Here is a 23,082-nt window from a genome sequence, read left to right on the forward strand (position 1 = left end):
AGCTAACTCATTCCTGGTTGCCAGCATTTCGCCCCAGTGTGCTAGCACCAACTATATTGGTATTATAAATTTACTAATTTAGGACAAATATTTCAGGTTCCGTATGGGAATCTACATCTGTATCATCTGAGGAAGTAAGCCATGAGGGTTGAAATCTTTGACCTAGACCCCTGCATGCAAACAGCCATGTACCAATGCAGCATCAGGCTTGAGATGTTGACTCGACGTTAAGTTAGGTCTTATTCTCCTACCTCCACCGATGCCTCCACCTCTACGTTCACCTGTACTGTGTTTCACCTTAGTATATAGCAATAGTAGATTGTACCATGTAAAGAATTAGACCCTTTACAGTGTTTCAACTTAATGGAGGTGGAGGCATCCATTTTGCTCTTTAGTGCCCGGCTCTATGGCTAAATTGTTAGCGTACTGGCTTTTGGTCACAGGGGTCCCTAATTTGATTCCCAGCAGGGTTGGGAATTTTAACCATCATTGGTTAATTTCGCTGGCAAGGGGACTGGATGTATGTCTTTCTAAAAGAATGGTTCTTTTAGTCAACTTTTTTCAATACATTATATTTTTTATTGATTTACATAAATATTTTTTCATTATTTTATGTCTTTAGCGGGACATGTTCCGCCTTTTTTTTTAAGGCACCTTCGGCCGCTGTTCCTACTTCCTAAGATCAAAATAGCCAGGATCCTGGGTTTTGTTTAATAATATAAAATGCTTAAAATGGTAAAGCTGACATGAATTGTTTTAACTAAAAAATATTTGTATGTGTATTATGTGTTCTGTTGAAACATCTGGCTGATGTGAATTGTTATGACTAGTGAATTGTGTTTACATGTCCTGTATATATATAAACATTTAGCTTGCATACGATTGCTCTGTCTTAAGAAAGGCTAAGTTTACAATTATTGTACATATGATAAAAACATGATTGATATGCTTTAAAAACTTGTGATGACATTGTTTGGTTTAGGTTATTTAGTTTGTAATATCCAGTGTGCGTGCTCTCACTGGAATCTTCATCGACTTGAGTGTCACCTTCGGAATAAAATTGGGTAGCATTTTTGTAAGATATTGTATGATCCGTTGTCTGAAATTGAAATTATGTAAAATCTTGCCGCCTGTCGCTGTGTGGGTTTGAAGAGGGGACTTCTCAAGGTCGTTGTGATATTTGTTGTGGTGTTGTTGCTTCTTTTAAGGGTTTATATTGGTGGATTGAGAGTCTGTAACGAAAAAAAAAAAAAAATGTCCTAGTTGTGAAGTTTGTGTGAAGCGAAGTGTAAAATGGGAATGCTGAGCTGACTTTTACTCGCCCCGTCGCCTCTCATGCGGCTGGCTTGCTCTTGTGACACTTTGACCGACTGGAGGTGGCTAATTCCTTGCACCTCGTGCTGTGTGTGTTAGATTTATAACTTGTAACTGGGTGTGTCGTCTTCATCATTTCATTCATTTTCATGACGTGCAGGTCGCCTACAGGTGTCAAATCAAAAGACCTGCATCTGATGAGCCGAACATGTCCTCGGACTCTCCCGGCACTAAAGGCCAGACGCCATTTCATTTCATTTTTACTCTAAATGTAATTTGAAGTATCATCTAAGGCTTTTTTAATGTTTGAGGTTATTTTTACCCCAAAACTTTGAAAAGTAACAGTTGAGGGTGGCTTAATTTAAATCACCTGTTCGAGGATAAATTTTGATGAATTTCAGGTTCAAATACAGTTTTCTAATACTATTGGGCGAGGAGATAATGAAATTTAAATCAAGGGATGTTTTTTCACCTCCAATGTATTATTTTACTCTAAACGTCATTTGAAGTATCACACTAGACTTTCTTTTAATGTTCGAGGTTATTTCTACCTAAAATTTTGAATAGTTATGTTGTTAAGTAGTTCTGCCATAAGAAATACATAGGCTATATTTAGGCCCCTAGCAACTAAACAAATTGTATTGGACAAACATAAAAGTGAATAAATTGGATCGGTAACTTGCCACCTGAATCTGTTGGCATAAGTTGTAAGCTTGTAGCTCATGCAAAAAAGAAATGCTGTGTCAGTTCTGCCATAAGAAATACATAGGCCTACATTTAGGCTCCTAGAAACGAAACAAATTATCAGCTACTGTGGGGACTCCTTCAAACTCATACAGTTATCAACAAACATAACATGCAGTGTTGGTGGTGGTGGTGGTTGTTCAAATTTTTAGGTTATCACCCTTCTAAAAGGCCCTACAGAGGACCTGATTTGGTCAGATCATGCGCTAAATCTGGTTGTGTGTAGTTGTCACCCAACGAAACTCTAGTCGGGTAGTCGGGTGAAGTCAAGTAGCCATGCCATTCAACTGCCTGATCACCTTACAAAATCAGACCGTCCGGTGCGTGCAACGATTCTAGTGAATTATGTCTAAATATTATGTCTGCTGGCAAAGTAATGATTTCCCCAGAGACAAGGGAGAATGTTAGACCAACTTTCATAAATAATATAATGGGAATGGTCACCCCATAGTTTGGTTGTCAAAGTTCCTTAGCAACATTAGATGCAGGATTGTACAAACACATGCTGTTGTAATAACAGTCCTAACTTGCATGCTGCATAATACTACTCAGAGAAACGATGACCTCATAAAACTTCAACATCAATTAGAAAAATATACTGTAGTTGGCAATGTCCAAAGCACAGGTACATGAAATAGCAAGAAAGTGCAAGTGTGAAGCAGGTGGGTAGAGGTCTGTAGTAGATGTTACAAACCAGGAATAGTATTTTACATGGTATAAAATTCCAACATCGTACATTTTCAGATGATTTACCAAATATAAAGGAAATAATTCCATCCAGTAACAGGCATAAAAATGAATACATTTAAATGAGACAAGTACAGAAGTTCTAATTGAAACGGAAGTGCAACATAACCAAGAATCTTGAAAGGAGTAGATAAGACTGAACTAGCGCTGTTAACGGAGCGGTTGTTTACGGGGTGGAGGCTTCAGTCGGTGCATCCGGAGGACCTCCGATTGAATTACAAGCGCGTAGTTTGAACTTAGTATGAGTGAAATGAACGGGCATTTGTACAGGAATTTATAACTTTTTGCTATTAATGTGAGAAAGTACGCCCCCTCCCCCACCCCCTTAATACTTTTGTTATTTGGTGATATTACAGATAACATACTTACGTACAAACATAATAATTATATGACAGAACCTCCGAATGAATGAGAAGCGCGTAGTGTAAACTTGGTACGGGAGAAATGAATGAGCATTTTCTCAGGAATTTATAACTTGTTGCTACTATTGTGTGAAACTCGGCCCCGCAGTTAATACCTTACTTATTTGGCGATATTACAGGTAGCATTCTTACGTACAAACATAATTATGTATCAGAACCTCCGATTGAATGACAAGCGCGTAGTGTGAACTTCGTACGGGAGAAATGAAAGAGCATTTTCACAGGAATATATAACTTGTCGCTGTTATTGCGCGAAACTACGCTCCTCCTTTAACTTAATACTGGACCTATTTCTTACATACAAACATAATTATGTATTATCTTAAATATAAACATGTTATAATATTGGCCTTGTCTGTGACTGTAAATTAGTTCGTTATGAAATAATTAATACTATTACCATTGCATGCCGGGCTGAGTGGCTCAGACGGTTGAGGCACTGGCCTTCTGACGCCAACGTGGCAGGTTCGATCCTGGCTCAGTCCGGTGATATTCGAAGGTGCTCAGATTCGTCGACCTCGTGTCTGTAGATTCAATGACACGTAAAAGAACTCCTGCAAGACCAAATTCTGGCACCACGGCGCCCCCGAAAACCGAATAAGTAGATAGTGGAACGTAAAGCCAATAACATTATTATTATTATTATTATTATTATTATTATTATTATTATTATTATTATTCTTTCTTCGTTATGCCCGTTTACAGAGCGCGTTGGAACTTGTTAGCTTGATGATGGTTTTCCTTTCTTCTTCTCCTCCCAAAATCTCTTCATGAACTCGCTGTGCTGTTTCTTGTGTTCTTCCGTCCATTGTCTCCCTGTGGTTCTTTTAGCCTTTTCCGTGAACGTGTGCTTTGCAACCAGATTCCCAAAAGCCTTGCAATCCCTGATGATATTTTCTGTGATGTTCATTTCTTTTAAGTCCTGCTTTATTTCCTCAAACCAGCTTATTTTGACCTTCTTTGAATTAATTATACCAAGCAGTTTTTTGCATATCTAGTGTCGTCCATTCTACAGATGTGACCATAGAATTTCAATCGTCTCCTGCGTACGGTATCGGTGAACTTGTCGATTACTTCGTACAAATCTACTGTCTTCCTTTTCATCCATATACCATTTACATGAATGGGGCCATATATTTTCCTCAGGATTTTTCGTTCTTGTTTTTCAATTTCATCCACTTTAGAGTGGCCTCCTAGAGATGCGGTTTCTGAGGCATACAAGGCTTCCGGAAGAACAACAGTCTTGTAATGCCGAAGTTTTGCATTTCGCGACATCACTCTTTTATTGTAGTGGTTCCATGTTATTCGGTATGCTTTCAGGAGTTTGGTGGCTCTTTCTAAATTAGCTTTCCTGTCCAATCCGGATGGTACAATGATTTCTCCTAGATATTTGAAGGAAGGGACATGTGTGATTATTCCATAATTTGTCTGTAGTGGGGATCTTCGGATATTCTGGTGTCCAGTAGCCATGATATGAGTCTTCTCATATGATATTTGGAGGCCTTTCTTTGATGCTATCTTATGCAACTTCTCTTTGGCATACCTGGTTTCTTCACTAGTCTTGATAAAGATAGCTAGATCATCAGCAAAAGCTAGGCACTTCACGTTAATTCTTTGTCTCCGAGTACCAATGTTTATACCTTTGATTTCTTTTACCCATTCCCTGATGACTTTGTCTAACATTAAGTTAAAAAGGATTGGGGAGAGGCCATCTCCTTGTCAAACTCCTGTATGCACTTCAAAAGGCTCTGATAGTTCACCTAGAAACTTGACTTGAGATGTTGTGTCTGTGAGAGTCTGGCGGATTAATTCTGTGGTCTTCTTGTCCACACTGAGCTCTCCTAGGATGTCCACAACAGTTTCTGTCGATAGTCATACGCCTTCTTAAAATCCACACAGGTGACAAATGTGGTGGTACTGCGGCGTATTCTTAATATTGTCTTCAGACTCCAAATTTGCTCAGAACACGATCTACCTTTTCTGAAGCCTGCTTGGTATTCACCAATCAAATGATCTGTTTGTTGTTCTACTCTGTTTAATAGCGCTTTAGATAGAACCTTGTATATAACTGGTAAAAGGGATATGCCTCTGTAGTTGTTGGGGTCCGCTCGATCACCTTTCTTATGTAACGGATGGATAATGGCATTCTTCCAGTCCTTCGGAATCATCATGGTCTCCCATATTTCTGTTAAGAGCGTATGAATTCTTCTGATGAGGTCATCTCCTCCTATTTTCAACATTTCTGCAGTTATGCCATCGTTCCCAGGGGCTTTATTATTTTTGAGCGATTGGATTATCTCTTATTTCTTGAGTTGTTGGGGGCTGTGAGTCTGGGTTTGGTGGAGATTTTTCAAACTGTAGTCTTTCAATTGATGGATCGCAGTTCAGTAGATTTTGGAAATAGCCAGTATCTTGCTGTTCTCTTTACTGTTTGTCTCTAGTGATCCGTTAGGTCGACGAAAACTTAATGTTGGTGGTTTGTACCCTGATAAGTCCTCACAAAATGTCTTGTAGAAACTCCCGAGTGTTGTTTTTCTGGAAATCCTGTTCTATCTCTGCGAGTCTGTTTTTCTCGTATGTACGTTTTTTGCGGCGGATTGTTTATGAGGTCACTTTTGAGTCTTTAGGAAATTCTGCCATCTGTCGACTGTTCTATGTCCATTCCATTGATTGCATGCTTTGATTCTGTCATTGATAGCTTCATCACAGATTGTGTTCCACCATCTGTGTTTACGTTTCCTGGGTGGCTGTCCGAATTTCATTGCTGATGACTGTAATGTGTTGCGAATATCTGGCCATACCTTAGGATCTTGATCGTGTATGTCACGTACGAAAATGTCAGCGTTCTTCCTCAGGCAGTCTGGATCCACTCTTGGAAATTGGCTGCCTTTAGGTCTGGATCTGTTTGGTTGGAACCTAACCTGGATTTGCGTAAGGTAGTGATCTGAATCGACAACTCCCTTCCGTACTTTAACATTCTGAATCTCGAGCATATTTCCTACGGAAATAGCAACATGATCAATCTGGAATTCCCCTAGCAATGGGTTAGGTGATCTCCAAGTTTTCTTTTTTATGTAAAGGTCTCGTAAAGTGCGTTGACATGAGTCTCAGCATGAATGATGTACAAAAGCTAATTAGACGTTCTCCATTCTTATTAGTCCACCAATGTGCAGGATGAAGTCCTACGATTGATCTGTATTTCTTCTCTTTGCCAACCTGTGCATTGAAATCCCCTAATAAGATTTTAACATGATGTTTAGGGATCTTGCTAGTAGTTTCTTCAAGCAGTTCCCAAAAGTCTTCTACTTTCTGAGGATTTTTCTTATTGTCTATGTTAGTGGGGGCATGGGCATTTATCAAGGCATATGCTTTGTTGCTTGATTTCACTGTAAGCACTGAGATTCTTTCACTTGGTGATGTAAAGTCGATGACTGAATCTAAGATGGTTTTCCTTACTGCAAAGGCCGTCCCAAGTATTGATAAATTCCCTTTAAAATTTATGGCTGGTTTACCCTTAAATATCCTGAAGTTTTCAGAGTCAAAGTTGTTCTCATCTTGGAATCTGGCCTCTTGGATCGCTAGGATTTGAATATCAAATTTGTCCAGGGTGTCAGTCAGTTGCTTAAGCTTTCCCGTTTTCAGCAGGGTGTTGATGTTTATAGTACCAAGGAAGTTCCTTTTTTTTGGGGCGAAGAGATTTTGAGAAGCTCCGATCCTTCTCTGAAGCATGATGTTCCCGATCCCCCAGAATCCGATGATCGGGAGAAACTGGACCAGCGTCCGGGTCCTGGGGTAGTTGCATTAGTAGCGTGTGTTCCATCATGCTAGGGTTACAAGTTGAAAATTCAACTAGTGGTGATCTTTTGGGAAAGATCACGAAAATACAACTCGATTGTTGAGATCGAGAGGTGCCTCGAGATGTTCGTGGCTGTGGGCAGGCATTTCCTCCTAACCCAAAAGGTTATGGTTTTTCCGCCAATACTCGGATGGCTGCTTGCAGTGGTTTCCCACTGGGCGATGGGTTCGCCACAACCCTACGCCAATTTATTATTATTATTATTATTATTATTATTATTATTATTATTATTATTATTATTATTATTATGTAAGCTCTAAAAATGGTGTTGTGGAAAACAAGTTATAAATTGTCTGGTAACTGTATTAACCCTTTCCTGCCCGCATTTTCACTCCACTTATCCCCGGGTTTCAACCTATTATTTAGCAAAAACTGAAACAGACCCTATTGTTTCAGAACAAGTTAAATACAGTAAAAACTATTGATCACAATGAATTCAAATTTTCAATAACGTTAGAAAATATACCATTATATCCATTTCTCTGTTTGAGTCATAATGTGTTTTTCACCCCTCCCCCTCTCCTCGTGATACTCGACCCAGAGACAGTCTGCATTTGTCACATTCCCATGTTGTCTGAATCCCTCAAAACCAATAATCACGTGATTTTGGAAGTGGAATGATGCCCATGTATATAAGATTTTATTTCATCTGGGCAAGGGTCTTCCCATTCTGTTTTTATCTTACCGGAATGCGACTGTTTGAAGGCTGCGTTGTTATATGCGCAATAGGCTATGTGACTGAATAGTTTTTCTCCTCCTAACGTACGTAAAAAACAATCTCTTTCCCCTAATACTCTTTCCGAATTATCCGCACGTTCAACATCATCCATTTAATCATTCGGAGTAACGAAACGTAATATTTGTGTTACCTGAATTGCCGTGGCATCGCCATCAGGTCCGATTTATCGATATTCGTTTTCATTCATATCACTGTTATCACTAAAATTATCTTCGTTATCTCTCTTCCTTTATTCCCTGAGACTTGTAGATTGCACTGCATGTTCCTAAATGCCTTATAACACTTCACTGATGAGAAAAATAAAAAACTATCGCACAGATCGCAGACGAATGCAGATAATGCAGTCGGGCGCTAAGGGCCGGAAAGGGTTAATTATTTCATAATATGCAACAGCAACAACAACAACAACAACAACAACAGTCTTCCTTCACAAGTACTGTTTGTTTCCATATAGAAAGACAAGGACGCCAGCCATTTCCAGCTGAAGCGAGTTTCTTTTCTCGGTTATAATTTCTCCAGCCTTAGAAAATACTCTCTCCGCCGAAACGGATGTTGCTGGTACGGAAAGATACCATAAGGCTACATCACTAATGCTGGCACTTTTATTTTCTTTGTTCCAATATTGAAAAATGTCACTGGATTGGTAGTTGGAGGCACGGGAGCCTTCTCAATGTACTGACGGACACTTATCGTAGCGTCAGTCGCTGCAGTTGACACCCTCTCAGCATTCTTCTGAAATATAAAGTTCAGTAACCCACCACCGAATGAGCTGGTCCCTGCCTCAAAAGAGCAATTCACTGAGTGGTTTTGTTCATGCTCCTTAAGAAATGCAGCAATTTCCGATTCCGCTTGCTTTTAGGTCTCTTCAGCGTTTTCTGGTGATCAAAAAGCAGCTTTTTTGAACCGTGGGTCAAAAAATGTTGCCAATTTGGAAATGGAATGACACTCGTAAGGGAAAAGTTTCTTTTCGATCACCGAAAGAAGAGAAGCAGAGAACATTCTGGACACTTCGTTGGTTAATATTCCCTGCTTCTTCCTCACGTCCAGAAACAATCCATGAACCAGTGGAATGATCTGCGAGTAGGTGACGTATTGATCTCCTGATAATACCTCCGTCATTGTCAGCAAAGGAGAGGCAACAAGGACCATATCGTGTAATATTCACCACTTGTCCGCTAAAATAAATAAATAAATTATCAACACGTTAATTTCTTTAGTTAGGATTTCAAAATAAAGTGACTGCAAACTAAATTACAGTAGACCTACGAGTGATCGCGGTGCATCGACTAGGTCTGATAAGAACTAGGACAGTTTCATCCTTAACCCCTTGGAGGTCACAGCGCAATATATTGTGTGTAGCGGTAAGTGCCACTGTGGTTATGGCGCAATATATTGCGTGTCGGAATTTGAAGTGATATATCTTCGTAACTGTATGTCTTTGGACAACGATTGGAAAATGGATAGCTCCCAACATCTGTTGGCTATTTTCTGAAGATGTTAGGTTATTGTTATCACCACGGGGAGCGCTGGAAATTAAATGTTTTCAAGAGGATGTCTTCAGCTTTAGCGAGTCAATTGCAAACAGTTGAAAATGGCTGCGTCAAGTCAAGCTGACTTGCTTACAAGCGACGATACAGTTCGTGAAATTCTTATGAATGATGAAACTGATTGTTCAGTATTTGAAGACAGTGATGAAGACGATGTAGGAGGTATATCTGGAAATAATTCAAGTGGTAAAGACTTAAATGAAAGTGAGGATCAGGTCTTACAGCCACCACGTCCGAAGCGAATTAAGATGAATAAAGGCAAAAAAAGTTAAATAAAGTGCCTTATCCCCCCAAACGAACCAGGAAGAAGACCACCTTCAAGGGTGTGCCATGTGTGTGCTCACACATCAAGAAGGGAGAAAACGAACACAAGGACTATCTACCATTGTAAGGAGTGCAACAAAACTCTTTGCTTTGTACCTTGTTCTGAGGATTATCATACCAAAAAACATTACTAAAAATGATGTTTCGCAATTTTTGTGCTTAAACTAGTTGTTTGATGTCTTGTTAACATACTGTGTTAAATTCATTCGTTTCATTAATATATAATGCCTCTTGAGGGTTGTTTTACAAACGCGCAAAAACCTAAATTTTGGGGTGTGCAGTGGGCTAAGAAACCTGACCCTCAAAGGGTTAATATCCAGCAAACGTTGGACCATCGTGAGTGTCTGTTCCATCGTGTCACGACCTGCTGCTTCACGCACAGTCTTTGTTTACCAGCAGAGACCTAAATAGTAGCCAGTTTTTTATTGGCGTTACTATGTCTGAAAAAAGGAAGGACAACAGTGGATATTGATATTTGCCTGTATGATATAACGTTTTTGTCATACTGAGATAACAGCACACAAATTATACTTACGTGAAGTATGCGACTATCTCTGTGCAGTGGTCTAATACTTGCATTAAATCAGGCGTATCCCTCATGCTGTCCGAGAATACAAGATTTAACATATGCGCAACGCAAGGCACATGGCGAATTGACAAACTTTTGATGGCTGCCACCATATTTGCAGCATTGTTGTTTATTATGGCAGTTACTCTGCCCGTAATATTCCACTGTGCAATTACCTCTTTCAATTTTCCCGCTATATTTTCAGTTGAGTGCTGTCCCTTTAATACAGAGCACTGAAAGCAAGCGGACGTCAGATCGGTGTCCTTTATGAAGTGAGCCGTCACAGCTAAATATGAGTCTTGCCTGTTAGATGACCATGCGATATCTTGCACAACAATGTCTTTCACTTGCGTATACTTGCACTGTAATATGTCATGTGGAAAGAAACACATTTAGGAAAAAAATAACACATGTAAACCTTCATGAACAATGACGATTCAGATATGAAGAAAGTACGCAAACCACAAGTATTTACTAGAAAATTATCCGTCGGATGTATATTCAATTACCTCACGCAACATTTCTCCCCTTTAGAGACAAACATGAAGGGGCACGAACTAAATCTTGTGTGCAGTATGGAGCTAAAGGTTTCTAGCATGTTTAAGTCTGTAAAATGGGTGAAAGAGACCTATGGGACATGAATATACCACCTAATAAGGAATATAAAGAATTTTTCTTGAATTTTAGAGGTGAAGCTTCCACGGTGTGAAAAATTATTTAGTTTATTATCTGGGTTGAACCGTGTTGTCTGTACATCACGTACAGTTTGCCGACGTTTCGACTACAGTTTAGTATTCTTTGTCAAGGCGATTGAAATACCCCTACTCAATCCGAGGTCAGTCTCCCAGGCAGCAGTAACCGACAACTACAACATGGTTCAACCCGGAAAATAAACTAAATATTTCTTGAATTTGTTTCCATGCACGTTTCCTGCCCGAAAGTAACCTGAATACATATATTTACATTTTTGATCGTTTGACAACATGGTAATGGGTATCTCGGATGAAAAGTTTCAACAAAGGCCCGAAATGACTCCTCATCGACTGTTGAAACAATAAATTTTCTCAGAGCCTTGTCAATTTTCAGTTTTTCAACATTCTCTGGGGTGTATTTTGGTACCGTTAAGTTAGATGTGTTTACATCTCAACTGACGCAATCTTTATGGAACCGCTTCAAATTGTCATTGAGATTGGAGGTACCTCCACCCAAAGAGTAAGACCGGCCACACAAACCACATTTGGCTTTTTTTCCACCTTCAACCTTCTAGAGGAAGTTCCAGAGTTCTGATCTGTGTTTTGGCATAATTCATGTAACTAAAAGCACTGTATTAGAGAGTGTACAACAACCAGACCTGACGTAATACAGAAGTCTATAAAATGTCAGTATTTTAAAAATGTACCTGAAATCAGTAAGTACGGTACTTGAACATATCAAATTTCACCTCTAGTCCTGTTACTTTCCGTTCAATCCTGTGCAGTGTAAATTAAGCAACTGATGGCCGTGCACCTCCGATTGCTCCGTTCCTTCCAGTGGGGCAAAATATCGGGCAGTTGTAGTGGGGAAATCCGTAGAGAGCGCACGTCTGGGGTTTCTTTAATACGTCGCAACTACGATGGGATAGGAAAGGACTAGGAGTGGGAAGGAAGCGGCTCTCGCCATAATTAAGGTAAAGTCCCAGAATTTGCCTGGTGTAAAAATGGGAAAACACGGAAAATCATCTTCAGCACTGCCGACGGTGGGGTTCGAACCAACTATTTTCTGAATGCAAGCTGATAGTTATGTGACCCAAACTACGCGGTTACTTGCTCGGTGAGCTCACATCTGGTGGAACCAATTCCATCAACTGTTTGGCTCTTGTCCTCATCGCTATTGGGCAGAATTATATCTTCCTGGGTTGGTCCCCACCGTCGGCAGTCCTCAGAATGGTTTTCTGGGGATGTCCATTCTCCTGCACTAAGGGCAAATTCCGAAACATTTCCTATTATAGGCCACAGACGCCAACTCCCTCACCGTGACAGAACATCTCCTTCACCGGATAAAATCTCCCTGGTCTGAGAAACAGTGTTATCGTCTAGGAGGCCCACCGTCCCTAACAAGGATGGAATGAAAACTCGGATGGTAGTAATAATATCCTTTGCAGGTGCACTTTCACCCGGAGCTTACGATTCATTTGTGCCATGTTTTACAGCTCAGCACGTAGACTTGAACTCCTCCGTCAGCTCGTAAATAATCATCCCACATTTCTGGGCAAGTCTTTCATGTGTTTTACATATGTCCAGAAATTAAAAGTGAATTCAAATTTAAATTGAAACTACTGTATTCTAGTGCCAACGTAATGGTAATATTTCCATCATAATAATAATAATAATAATAATAATAATGAACGAAGTATATTGTGTAAGTTCTGCACAGGTAGGTCCTGCACTTTTCTGAGAAACAACTGAACCTTTTTAGATATATTGTTTGTTTTATCTCTGGGGTTTATACCTACAGATACTATACTGAGTTTGCAATAGTGCTACTGGAGTAAGAGGATCAGGCGTCTAGGAATAGTCCTAGTCTGTTGCGCAGGAGACAATATCACATGTAAATACACCCTTCTGGAAGGTTTCTCTCGTGTCCCCCCAAAAATACTCGCTGCGGACAGGATACAAACCTGTGTAGGCATAGCCCATTGGATTTCGAGTCAAACTCCTTAACCACTCGGACACCGCACCAAGAGTCTAGATGAAGCGATCTTGAACATTGATCCAAGTCCCAGAATCATATATGATAAGTTCACTGATGCTAACAAGAAATGTTCACGCAAGTCAATCCCACGTGGTTGCAGAACACAGTACATACAAGGTTTAGATCCTTGTGCAGTAAGGGATCTGGAAAAGTACATTTCGCTTTCTGAAGTGGATCCTGTTAGTCTAGGAACAATACAGGCTAGCAATAAACTGATGGAGACTGTTGGTAAATTGAAAAGGGGACATTGGATTAATTTGATGGAAGAATTGGATATGTCGCAGAGCAGCATGAAAGCCTGGAGACTACTAAGGGCCATTTTCTCCAAATCGAGTTAAACCTGGTATAAATTAAACCCGTTTAACTTTAGTACCTACTGTCGGATTTTTTATTATGGACACTCGAGTTTAGGCTTTAATTGCATACGAACTAATATGCCTATTGCAATACGAGTTATACCAATATTTTCCTTGTTTAATTCTACATTAGCGTATATAAGACACATTGTTTTCGACGTTCATTAAATATTTTTTATTTGTGGTTGTAATAAATATTGTGCGTGTTTTTGGCTTCTTCTCTAGGAAGCGCTCACTTAGGAGTATATACAAGGAAAACTACTTGTCTGATGGTAATGAAATTTTAATATGTTATAACCACATGTATTGGTAGTGTAATACTCAGGTTACAATTTTTTTCAACCACCCCGAAAAATGTTCTTATCATTTTTCTAAAGCAACTCTTTCTCAGCCCAGGGTAAACGTACAGCAGCAAACTTGGGCTTGTTTTGAAGCACTCAGTAATAGTTATCAGAAACTACAACAACTGTAACCGTACTGTGTGGTACCGAATTTATGAAGAGTAATATTGAAAGGAGGTTTTGTGTACGCCGGACCGTGCGATTTACAGCAGGCCGGGTGTTGAAAACGGGCGCAGTGTTGCCGCGTTCAGTAGTAATCACGCGCGCAACGAACACAGCTTTTCGCTTACTTTCAACCTTTAATTTTATTTCCTCATATAAATTCCACAGTTGCTGCATCCCGACATACCTACCTTAGACGAATTAGAGACTTAAGAGCACAGAGCTACAAGATCTTCTTTACAGACGAAATGAAATGAAATGGCGTATGGCTTTTAGTGCCGGAGTGTCCGAAGACATGTTCGGCTCGCCAGGTGCAGGTCTTTCGATTTGACTCCCTTAGGCGACCTGCGCGTCACGATGATGATGAAATGATGATGAAGACGACACATACACCCAGCCACCGTGCCAGAGAAATTAACCAATGATGGTTAAAATTCCCGACCCTGCCGGGAATCGAACCCAGGACCCCTGTGACCAAAGGCCAGCACGCTAACCATTTAGCCATGGAGCCGGACTTTACAGACGAAACCTGGTGCGGACAGAACCATACTATGAAATATGGGTGGCAAGAAAACGTGGTTAAAGCTTTAGAAAACAACTTTGACAACTATAATCTGTACAGAGGGTACATTCAGCAAATTTATGGATGGCGTGGAGGGTTCCAAACACCGCCTGGATCTGGGAAACGCATCATAATTTTACACATCGGAAGTGAAGAAGGATTTCTTGACAGTGCAGAACTTTGTTTTATTGGCAAGAAAGGACGTGGTGGTTACCATATTGAGATGAACTCGACTCATTATGAAGAATGGTTCACGGAGCTCCATATCATACGATGGTCGGTCCTTCATCTAAATACCCGAACATGTCATGGCTGAAACCTGAAATTATATCTTGGATAAAATAAAAGAATATTTCACTACCACCTGGAGTTGACGATTATAACAAAGTAACGAAACCAGAGCTGATTGTCCTTGCCAGGCCTTATTTTCAAACACCGGTAAAGAAGCTGGAACAACTGACTAAACGACTTCGACCTGATGTACAGCTCGTTTGGTTACCAGTGTCCATTGCGAGCTTAATCCAACTGAGCTCATTTGGGCTTACGCAAAAGGGAAAATAGCAAAAACAAATATGGCTAACACATTAGAAAATGGTAGAGGTATGGAAGCAATTAACGCTTTATGCCGAGAAGCCTTACGTACCGTAACCCCTGAACTCTGGAAACAATTTGTTAAAAACGCTAAGAAAATTGAAGACCACTAACTGGGAAAAAGATGGACTGTCTGAAAATTTCTCTTATTTCGAGCCAGTCGTAATCAACATGAATGACAGTAGCACCGATTCATCGGAAAACAGTGATTTGTCAGACGAAGAAAATTGATATAATTAAATATTGTAAATATATGTAAATAATAATGCAAATAACTCGTGTAAAAATTGTGCAGTATGATATTTCTAAATTAGGATGTCAACCATTTTTAAACCTGCCATTGAAGGTCCAAAGCCCTTATGAGAAAAGCTGATGGGAAGTGGAATTTATAAGAGGAAATAAAATTAAAGTTTGAAAGTAAACGAAAAGCTGTGTTCGTTGCGCGCGTGATTACTACTGAACGCGGCAACACTGCGCCCGTTTTCACCACCCGGCCTGCTGTTAATCGCACGGTCCGGCGTACACAAAACCTCCTTTCAATATTACTCTTCATAAATTCGGCACCACACTGTACGGTTACAGTTGTTGTAGTTTCTGATAACTATGACTGAGTGCTTCAAAACAAGCCCAAGTTTGCTGCTGTACGTTTACCCTGGGCTGAGAAAGAGTTGCTTAAGAAAAATGATAAGAACATTTTTCGGGGTGGTTGAAAAAAATTGTAACCTGAGTATTACACTACAAATACATGTGGTTATAACACATTAAAATTTCATTACCATCAGACAAGTAGTTTTCCTTGTATATACTCCTAAGTGAGCGCTTCCTAGAGAAGAAGCCAAAAACACGCACAATATTTATTACAACCACAAATAAAAAATATTTAATGAACGTCGAAAACAATGTGTCTTATATACGCTAATGTAGAATTAAACAAGGAAAATATTGGTATAACTCGCATTGCAATAGGCATATTAGTTCGTTTGTAATTAAAGCCTAAACTCGAGTGTCCATAATAAAAAATCCGACAGTAGTTTAAAGTTGAGTCCATTTTCTCCACCAATTTCTGACACTCGTTTAGTTTAAACGGGCGAGCTGTCGTTGGCGCTAACGTTGGCTGCACTGAAGGAATAGTCGAAGGCATGGTCGATTGAAATTGGCCAATCAGAGCCAAGTAATTCATGACCGACATTTTCGGAATATCAGCTGTTTGTGGCGAATTAATGCTATCGTACGTAGTGAATAAACAACAAATTCGGCGGGATATTAGCTTTACTGATAAATAAATTGTTTACATTTGTGCGAAGTGTTGTGTCATAATTCCACCTCTTGCTGTCTACAATTTATTGGAACGCACTTTTATTTCTTATTTTTCTCTGTCATGCTTTACCATAAACAAGTACCGTGGGCCTAATACGTGTCTTTTGATGTCTGTATTGTCTTACGGAACACACGGGAACGTTGAAATATTAAAATCCTGGTCTTTCAGCAATAGGCCTACGGTATTCCTTTCCTCAGAAAATCAACATTTATGTGAATTTCAAGTAAACAAATTCCAAGCATGCTCGGGATCTATCTCCTATCAAAATCCATCGCCCTCGGCCGGGATCAATCTCACAAACCTTGGATCCAGCAGACAGACCACTGATGATGTATTATTTTGAGATTTATTACTTGATTCCATATTCGTTTATAACATAACCAAGTTCGCGATATGTCGTACTGTATGCATAATACTCTTCTCCCTATAGCATTAATATTTCTATTTCTGGTACGCTGGCAATAGATACGATGAAACATTCTTAACTATAATCTATTCTATTACAAGTTTACTAGCAAGCATGAAATACTTTATTGTTTTTCTGATCCTATAAATATATAATCTAGCGATTAGAAATTGTATACCACCGCCTCTCCTACCGTGCCGGTCAACATTCTGATGGTAAAAATATTTTAGACAAATTAGATTCGAACCGTCTTGTCACGGATCCGGACGATGCTGACTTCACGCTTTAGCGACCACAGCCACCAGGTACCGCATGAAGAGCATACATATTACACGACTTATGTAGGAATATTTTTATGCTTCACATGACAGTATTCATGCCACCAACAGTATTTTACAGTATATAATATTATAAGGAGACTGCAATTTAAGGTCTGTGGTCCCCGTTGTTAATGAAAAAAATGCCTGCTGCATCATATCTTAAAGCAACCAGAATCATTGCTTCTAGCGAAATAGCATTATTTCGTGCAGTTGACGTTTTAAATGAATCCTTCTTCGATACTAGACAATCCTTGCTGTTCGCTTATGAATTATAAATCCATCAAAGAACTCCGTTACATCCGATTTTCCAAGATTGTAAACTTTTGTTGGAACGCGGCTTCTTAACCTCTCTTCCACATCAAAATTATTTCCTATTTAACCAAAGCCTTCAATAAATTCTCCCATTTTTCTAATGCTAATACTAGGTTATAATTTTAGTACGTTTTTCATTAAAGTGCTGCAGTACTGGTAGTCAAAACTAACCCTTCTATTAGGAAAATCACAGATACGTTAATAAAATGTCAAGAAGGTTGAATATAAACAGCAGTTTAAACCAACAATATAGAAGGTTTAACTCTGAGCCAGGTTTAAACTTGATACAAAGTTTAAACCAATATGGGGAAAATGAATGTTAGTTTAAACTCAGACTTAAACCAGATTAAAATAAACCTAGCTTAAACTCATTTGGGGAAAACGGCCCTAAAACGTTTGAATAATGACCCTACCAAGGCATCTGTTCATTATAATGTATCCCCAAATGAAATCGCCCATCAGCTCTTGTTGAATGGCAAAGTTAAATGCAGAGCTAGACCACCAAAATTTCTAAGGAACATTGAAGATAAAACCTGTGAAATATCCAAACTTTTTGTTTTTGGAGAGATGGAAAACGCCATCAAGATGTGTAAGAACAGAAAAGCACCTGGTCTAGACGACATTCTTATAGAGCAAATTAAACATTTTGGAAATGCTACCAAAGAATGGATGCTCCAACTCATCAATAACTGCCTGCAGCGCTATCACATTAGAAAAATCTGGAGGAAGGCCAGAGTAGTTGCTATCCTTAAACCCGGCAAGGACCCTAATGTCCGTAAGAACTTTCGATCGATCTCCCTTTAGTGTCATCTCTACAAGATCTTTGAAAGAATGCTTCTTAATCGTCTTGCACCATCTGTGGAGCCTTTGTTAATCCCAGAGCAAGCTGGTTTTAGGCCAGGCATGAACTGTACTGCACAAGTAGTAAACCCAAAAAATCACAGGAGTAGCGTTTGCAGACCTTTCTTGTGCCTATGACACTGTACATCAAATCATGTTACAAAAACTGTACAGCCTTACAAAGGATTTCAAGCTTACCAGAATTGTTGCTACCGAGCTCGATAGCTGCAGTCGCTTAAGTGCGGCCAGTATCCAGTATTCGGGAGATAGTGGGTTCGAACCCCACTGTCGGCAGCCCTGAAGATGGTTTTCCATGGTTTCCCTTTTTCACACCAGGCAAATGCTGGGGCCGTACCTTAACTAAGGCCGCGGATGCTTTCTTCCCATTCCTAGGCCTTTCCTGTCCCATTGTCGCCATAAGACATATCTGTGTCGGTGCAACGTAAAACAAATAGGAAAAAAAAAAAGTTGCTGCCCTTTTACAGAACCAATGATTCTTTGTTGACTTTCAGGGTCAGCGAAGTCGATGGAGAACGCAAAAGAATGGTCTTCCTCAAGGAAGTGTGCTAGCTCCCTTACTTTTCAATATATATACGCCAATGACCAGCCACATCCACCTCATACTAAACGCTTCCTATACGCTGTTGATCTGGCCTTGGCTACTCAAAGTGAATGCTTTGAAAGGGTAGAAAACAATCTCACTTCAGCATTGGATATTTTGTCTCACTACTATGAGACCAATAATCTCAACATATAAATAATGCTCAGGAGAGTTTTCTACCTATTCCATACTAAGTTGTATTTACAATGTTATTTACATTAAATGGGACTAGTTTCAACCCTACTCAGGTTCATCATCAGCCATATTAAACATTCACAATATTTGGCGAAATCCTAAAATATGTTTCTAAGCAGTAAGAATCTTATGAATATATAATTTACAATAAAATTTATAATATGAAGTGTGGTTGAATTAGACAAGGGCTGTGGCACTCATAATGTTGCAAATGAAAATGAAATATTACGTGTGACGTGGGTGAGTAATAAAAGTACATTGAACATGCTAAAAAGTCTGGAATAAAAGTACAAATGAGGTGCTCTGTTTTCTAGGTTAAAAAATTTTTGGAAGATAGGAAAAACTAGAAAGGTTCCACCTTTTCAATACAAAAATGTTATAGGTTTATTTATAACATGTATTTGCACTTGGGACTAGTTTCGACGCTGTGTTGGCGTCATCATCAGCCAAAAAATGGGAAAATAGGCCAGTGTGTAGGCATTCATATTACACAAGGTGTTACATTAAACAATACAAATCTTGCAAGGAGATAAAAACATGGATGAATATAGAAACAAATGAATCGTTGAGAAAGCAAAAGTTATACATGTTAAAAAATAACCTTAACCACACATCTTGCAGTGCAAAAATATTCTTCTTGAATGATTCCTGAGTATAAAACACACGCGCACACATTTCTGAAGAGCCAGCAGGCAGGACAAAGTAAAGTGAAACCTTAAGAGATCTTCTGAGAAGAGTTCATCATTTTTCTATGTTCCGATTAAATAATGAAGTCTCCCTTGAGTTCCTGATAAACATACACAACAGGAAATTCTCCTTCACTCTCAACAATAGCTATAAAGACCAACGGTAAATTTCATTTTTCAAAGACGTGAAAGCATGATCTTGAACGTGATGTAACTCCTTTCATTTAACCCATTTTTTACACTAGGTGTTACATTAAATAATATATCTCACGAGGAGATAAAAACAGGGACGAATGTAGAAACACATGCACCGTTGAGAGAGCAAAAGTTGTACATATTAAAAATAAGCTTAAACACATAACTTGCAGTGCGAAAATATTTGAATTTGAAAGATTCTTGAATAAAAGACGCACGCGCACACACTTCTAAAGAGCCAGCAGGCAGGAAAAAGTAAGGTGAAACCTTAAGAGTTCTTCTGAGAAGAGTTCATCATACTTTCAATGTTCCGACTAACTAATGAAGTCTCGTTTGAGTTCCTGATAAACATACACAACAGGAAATTAAACAATATACATCTTACAAGGAGATAAAAACAGGGAAAGTTATACATATTAAAAATAGTCTTAACCACACGTCTTGCAGTGTGAAAATATTCGTCTTGAATGATTCCTGAATACAAAACACACGCGCATAAAATTCCGAAGAGCCAGCAGGCAGGAAAAAGTAAAGTGAAAACTTTAAGAGTTCTGAGAAGAGTTCATCATTTTTTCTATGTTCCGACTAGCTAATGAAGTCTCCCTTGAGTTCCTGATAAACATATACAACAGGAAAATCTCCTTCACTTTCAACAATAGCTATAAAGACCAACGGTAAATTTCATTTTAAATATTGTGCAGAGACGTGAAAGCATGATTATGAACATGATATAACTCCTTCATTTAACCCAATTTTTACACAAGGTGTTACATTAAACAATACACATCTTACGAGGAGATGAAAACAGGGCCGAATGTAGAAACAAATGCATCGTAATGCATATTAAAAATGAGCTTAACCACACAACTTGCAGTGCGAAAATATTTGCCTTGAATGATACCTGAATATAAAAACGCACGCGCACACATTTCTAAAGAGCCAGCAGGCAGGAAAGAGTAAGGTGAAACCTTAAGAGTTCTTTTGAGAAGAGTTGTATTTTAAATACTGTGTAGAGATGTGAAAGGATGATCTTGAACATGATATAACTTCTTCATTTAACCACCTATGAAAGTCTCTCTCTATATTACATAGCTTCAATAACAACCATTCTGTAGATGCACAAAATAATCTTGTAATCTTCACAGGTCCGGTATTCAGCTCGACAGGAATATAAAATTGGTATTCAGGGATACGTTTTTGAGAGTTTGGAGGTTGACTGTGCCAGTATTTGTGGTGTATTGTTGCAGCATTACGTGTAGGGGGGGGGGGCAGGTTTCTGTGATGTTTATTGCGGGACATGAGGCGGAAAAGCTATGTCGCGAGATGAAGAAGAAACAGAGCGTGTTGTATAGTTTAGGTCTGGGGAGCGGCCATTGTTGGATTAGGAGGGGGGAGGGGAGGAGTGGTAGGGGAGGAGGAGTGGAAGGAAGGGAAGTATGGAGGGTGATGTGGTGAAAGTGTGTGGCGTGACAAAGTATTATGCATAATCTGAAAGACCGATCTGTTTTTCGGGATATTCATGTTTTTGAAAAATTCAATGAGAAAGTCGAATAGGATCTTTGGTTTCTCTGAGATATCATTTAAGTTTAGGTTGGGATTGAAATATTGGTCTAAATGAATATAGAGGTTTTCAGTGACGTCTAGGAGAGAACCTTTGTTTAGAATATCTAGTACCTCAAGATCTTGATTTATTTCAGTAAAGTTGTGCTTAAATTCTTTTATATGTAGGCCGACCGCGGAAAAACGGTTGTGTTTTATGGCATTGACATGTTCTGCATATCTGATTTTAAAGCTGCGTCCTGTTTGCCCTAGGTAAGAACTTTTGCAGTCTTGGCAAGAAAACCTATATACACCTGATTTAGAAAAAGGACTACTTTTATTTATTGATGAAGAGTTGTGTAGAATCTCTGTGCTTCTATTGTTAGTACGAAAGGCTATTTTAACGTTGTGTTTTTTAAGGACGTTAGTGACGTTGTAAATTTCTTTATTGAAGGTAAATGTGGAAAACGTGGCAGTGCTAGTATTGTCTTTTATTAGGGTGGTTTTTGGGCGGTGTCTGAATTTATTGATTATTCTTTCAATAAAGGATTCATTATATCCATTGAATTTTGCTATAGAGCGGATGGTGTTCAATTCTTTATTTAAGTTTTTTCTTGACATCGGAATTTTGAATGCTCGGTCTACTAAGCTATTATATGTAGCCGCTTTGTGTGTTTGGGGGTGTAGTGAGTCATTTCTTATAGTAGTGGCCGTTTGAGTGGGCTTTCTATAGATACTATATGTGAACGAAGAGGGGTGCCTATTGATTGTTAGGTCTAGGAAGTTGATGGAGTTGTTTGTCTCTGATTCTAAGGTAAATTTAATGTCATGATCAATGTTATTAAGGTTTTTGAGGGTGGATGGTGCGTCTATGGAGCGTTCATCTAGGATTATAAATGTGTCATCTACGTACCTCGCCCAGAATTGGATATTAGCAAATTTGATGTTATTGTCGATGGCGGTGTGCTCTAGGAAGTCAAGGTAGATCTCTGCTAAAATTCCTGAGGCTGGTGAACCCATAGCCAAACCATCTTGTTTGTAAATGATCTTATCGAATGTGAAGTAGTTATTGTTAATTAGTAATCTTAGTATGGTCATAAAGTCTTGAACTTCTAGTTTACTTAGTTGATTGTTGGCAAGTAAGTTCTTTTCGATGATCGGGAATAATGAGTTGGTTTTTATACTGGGATACATGTTGACTATATCAAAGGAGTGCATTGAATGATATGGTTGAAGCTTGAAACTGTTTAGTTTGTTCACTAATTCTATAGTGTTCCTGATAGATTTATTTGATGAGAATTTATAATGTTTATTAAGAAACTGTTGGATAAACTGAGATAATTTATATAAGGGGCTTGGTCTGTAGTTTATTATGGGTCGAATAGGGACACCGGTTTTGTGGATTTTGGGCAGTGCTTTAGCTGTTGGTAGGCCTGGGTTCATGGTAATTAACTTTTGTTTTTCTTGCTCAGTGAGGAGAAAAGATGTGCTTTTTAGAATTTGTTTCAGTTGCCTTTGAATTGATTGTGTTGGGTCCTTCTTAACTATCGAAAAGGAGTCATTATCTAAGAAAGTTTTGGTTTTTTGAATGTAATCTGTTTTATCCATAATGACTGTTGTGTTGCCTTTGTCGGCCTTTGTAATGATGAGGTGGTTGTCTTTGACTT

At 39.0% G+C, this 23,082-nt stretch overlaps 2 protein-coding genes across 3 annotated transcripts in view; both read left to right on the forward strand.

Annotated features, from left to right (window-relative positions):
* lqfR (clathrin interactor lqfR) overlaps positions 1 to 23,082 on the forward strand; it is a 285,249-nt gene that overhangs the window by 164,736 nt on the left and 97,431 nt on the right. The window lies entirely within an intron of this gene.
* Positions 9,414 to 23,082, forward strand: part of LOC136877177 (telomere length regulation protein TEL2 homolog) — a 33,423-nt gene continuing 19,754 nt past the window's right edge. The window contains exon 1 of the mRNA XM_068228575.1: positions 9,414 to 9,573. Within this exon, the coding sequence (XP_068084676.1) occupies positions 9,414 to 9,573 (160 nt within the window). The remainder of the gene's footprint in view (positions 9,574 to 23,082) is intronic.

Source organism: Anabrus simplex, chromosome 7 (genome assembly GCF_040414725.1).
Source record: "Anabrus simplex isolate iqAnaSimp1 chromosome 7, ASM4041472v1, whole genome shotgun sequence".
Classification (NCBI taxonomy): Eukaryota; Metazoa; Arthropoda; class Insecta; order Orthoptera; family Tettigoniidae; genus Anabrus; species Anabrus simplex.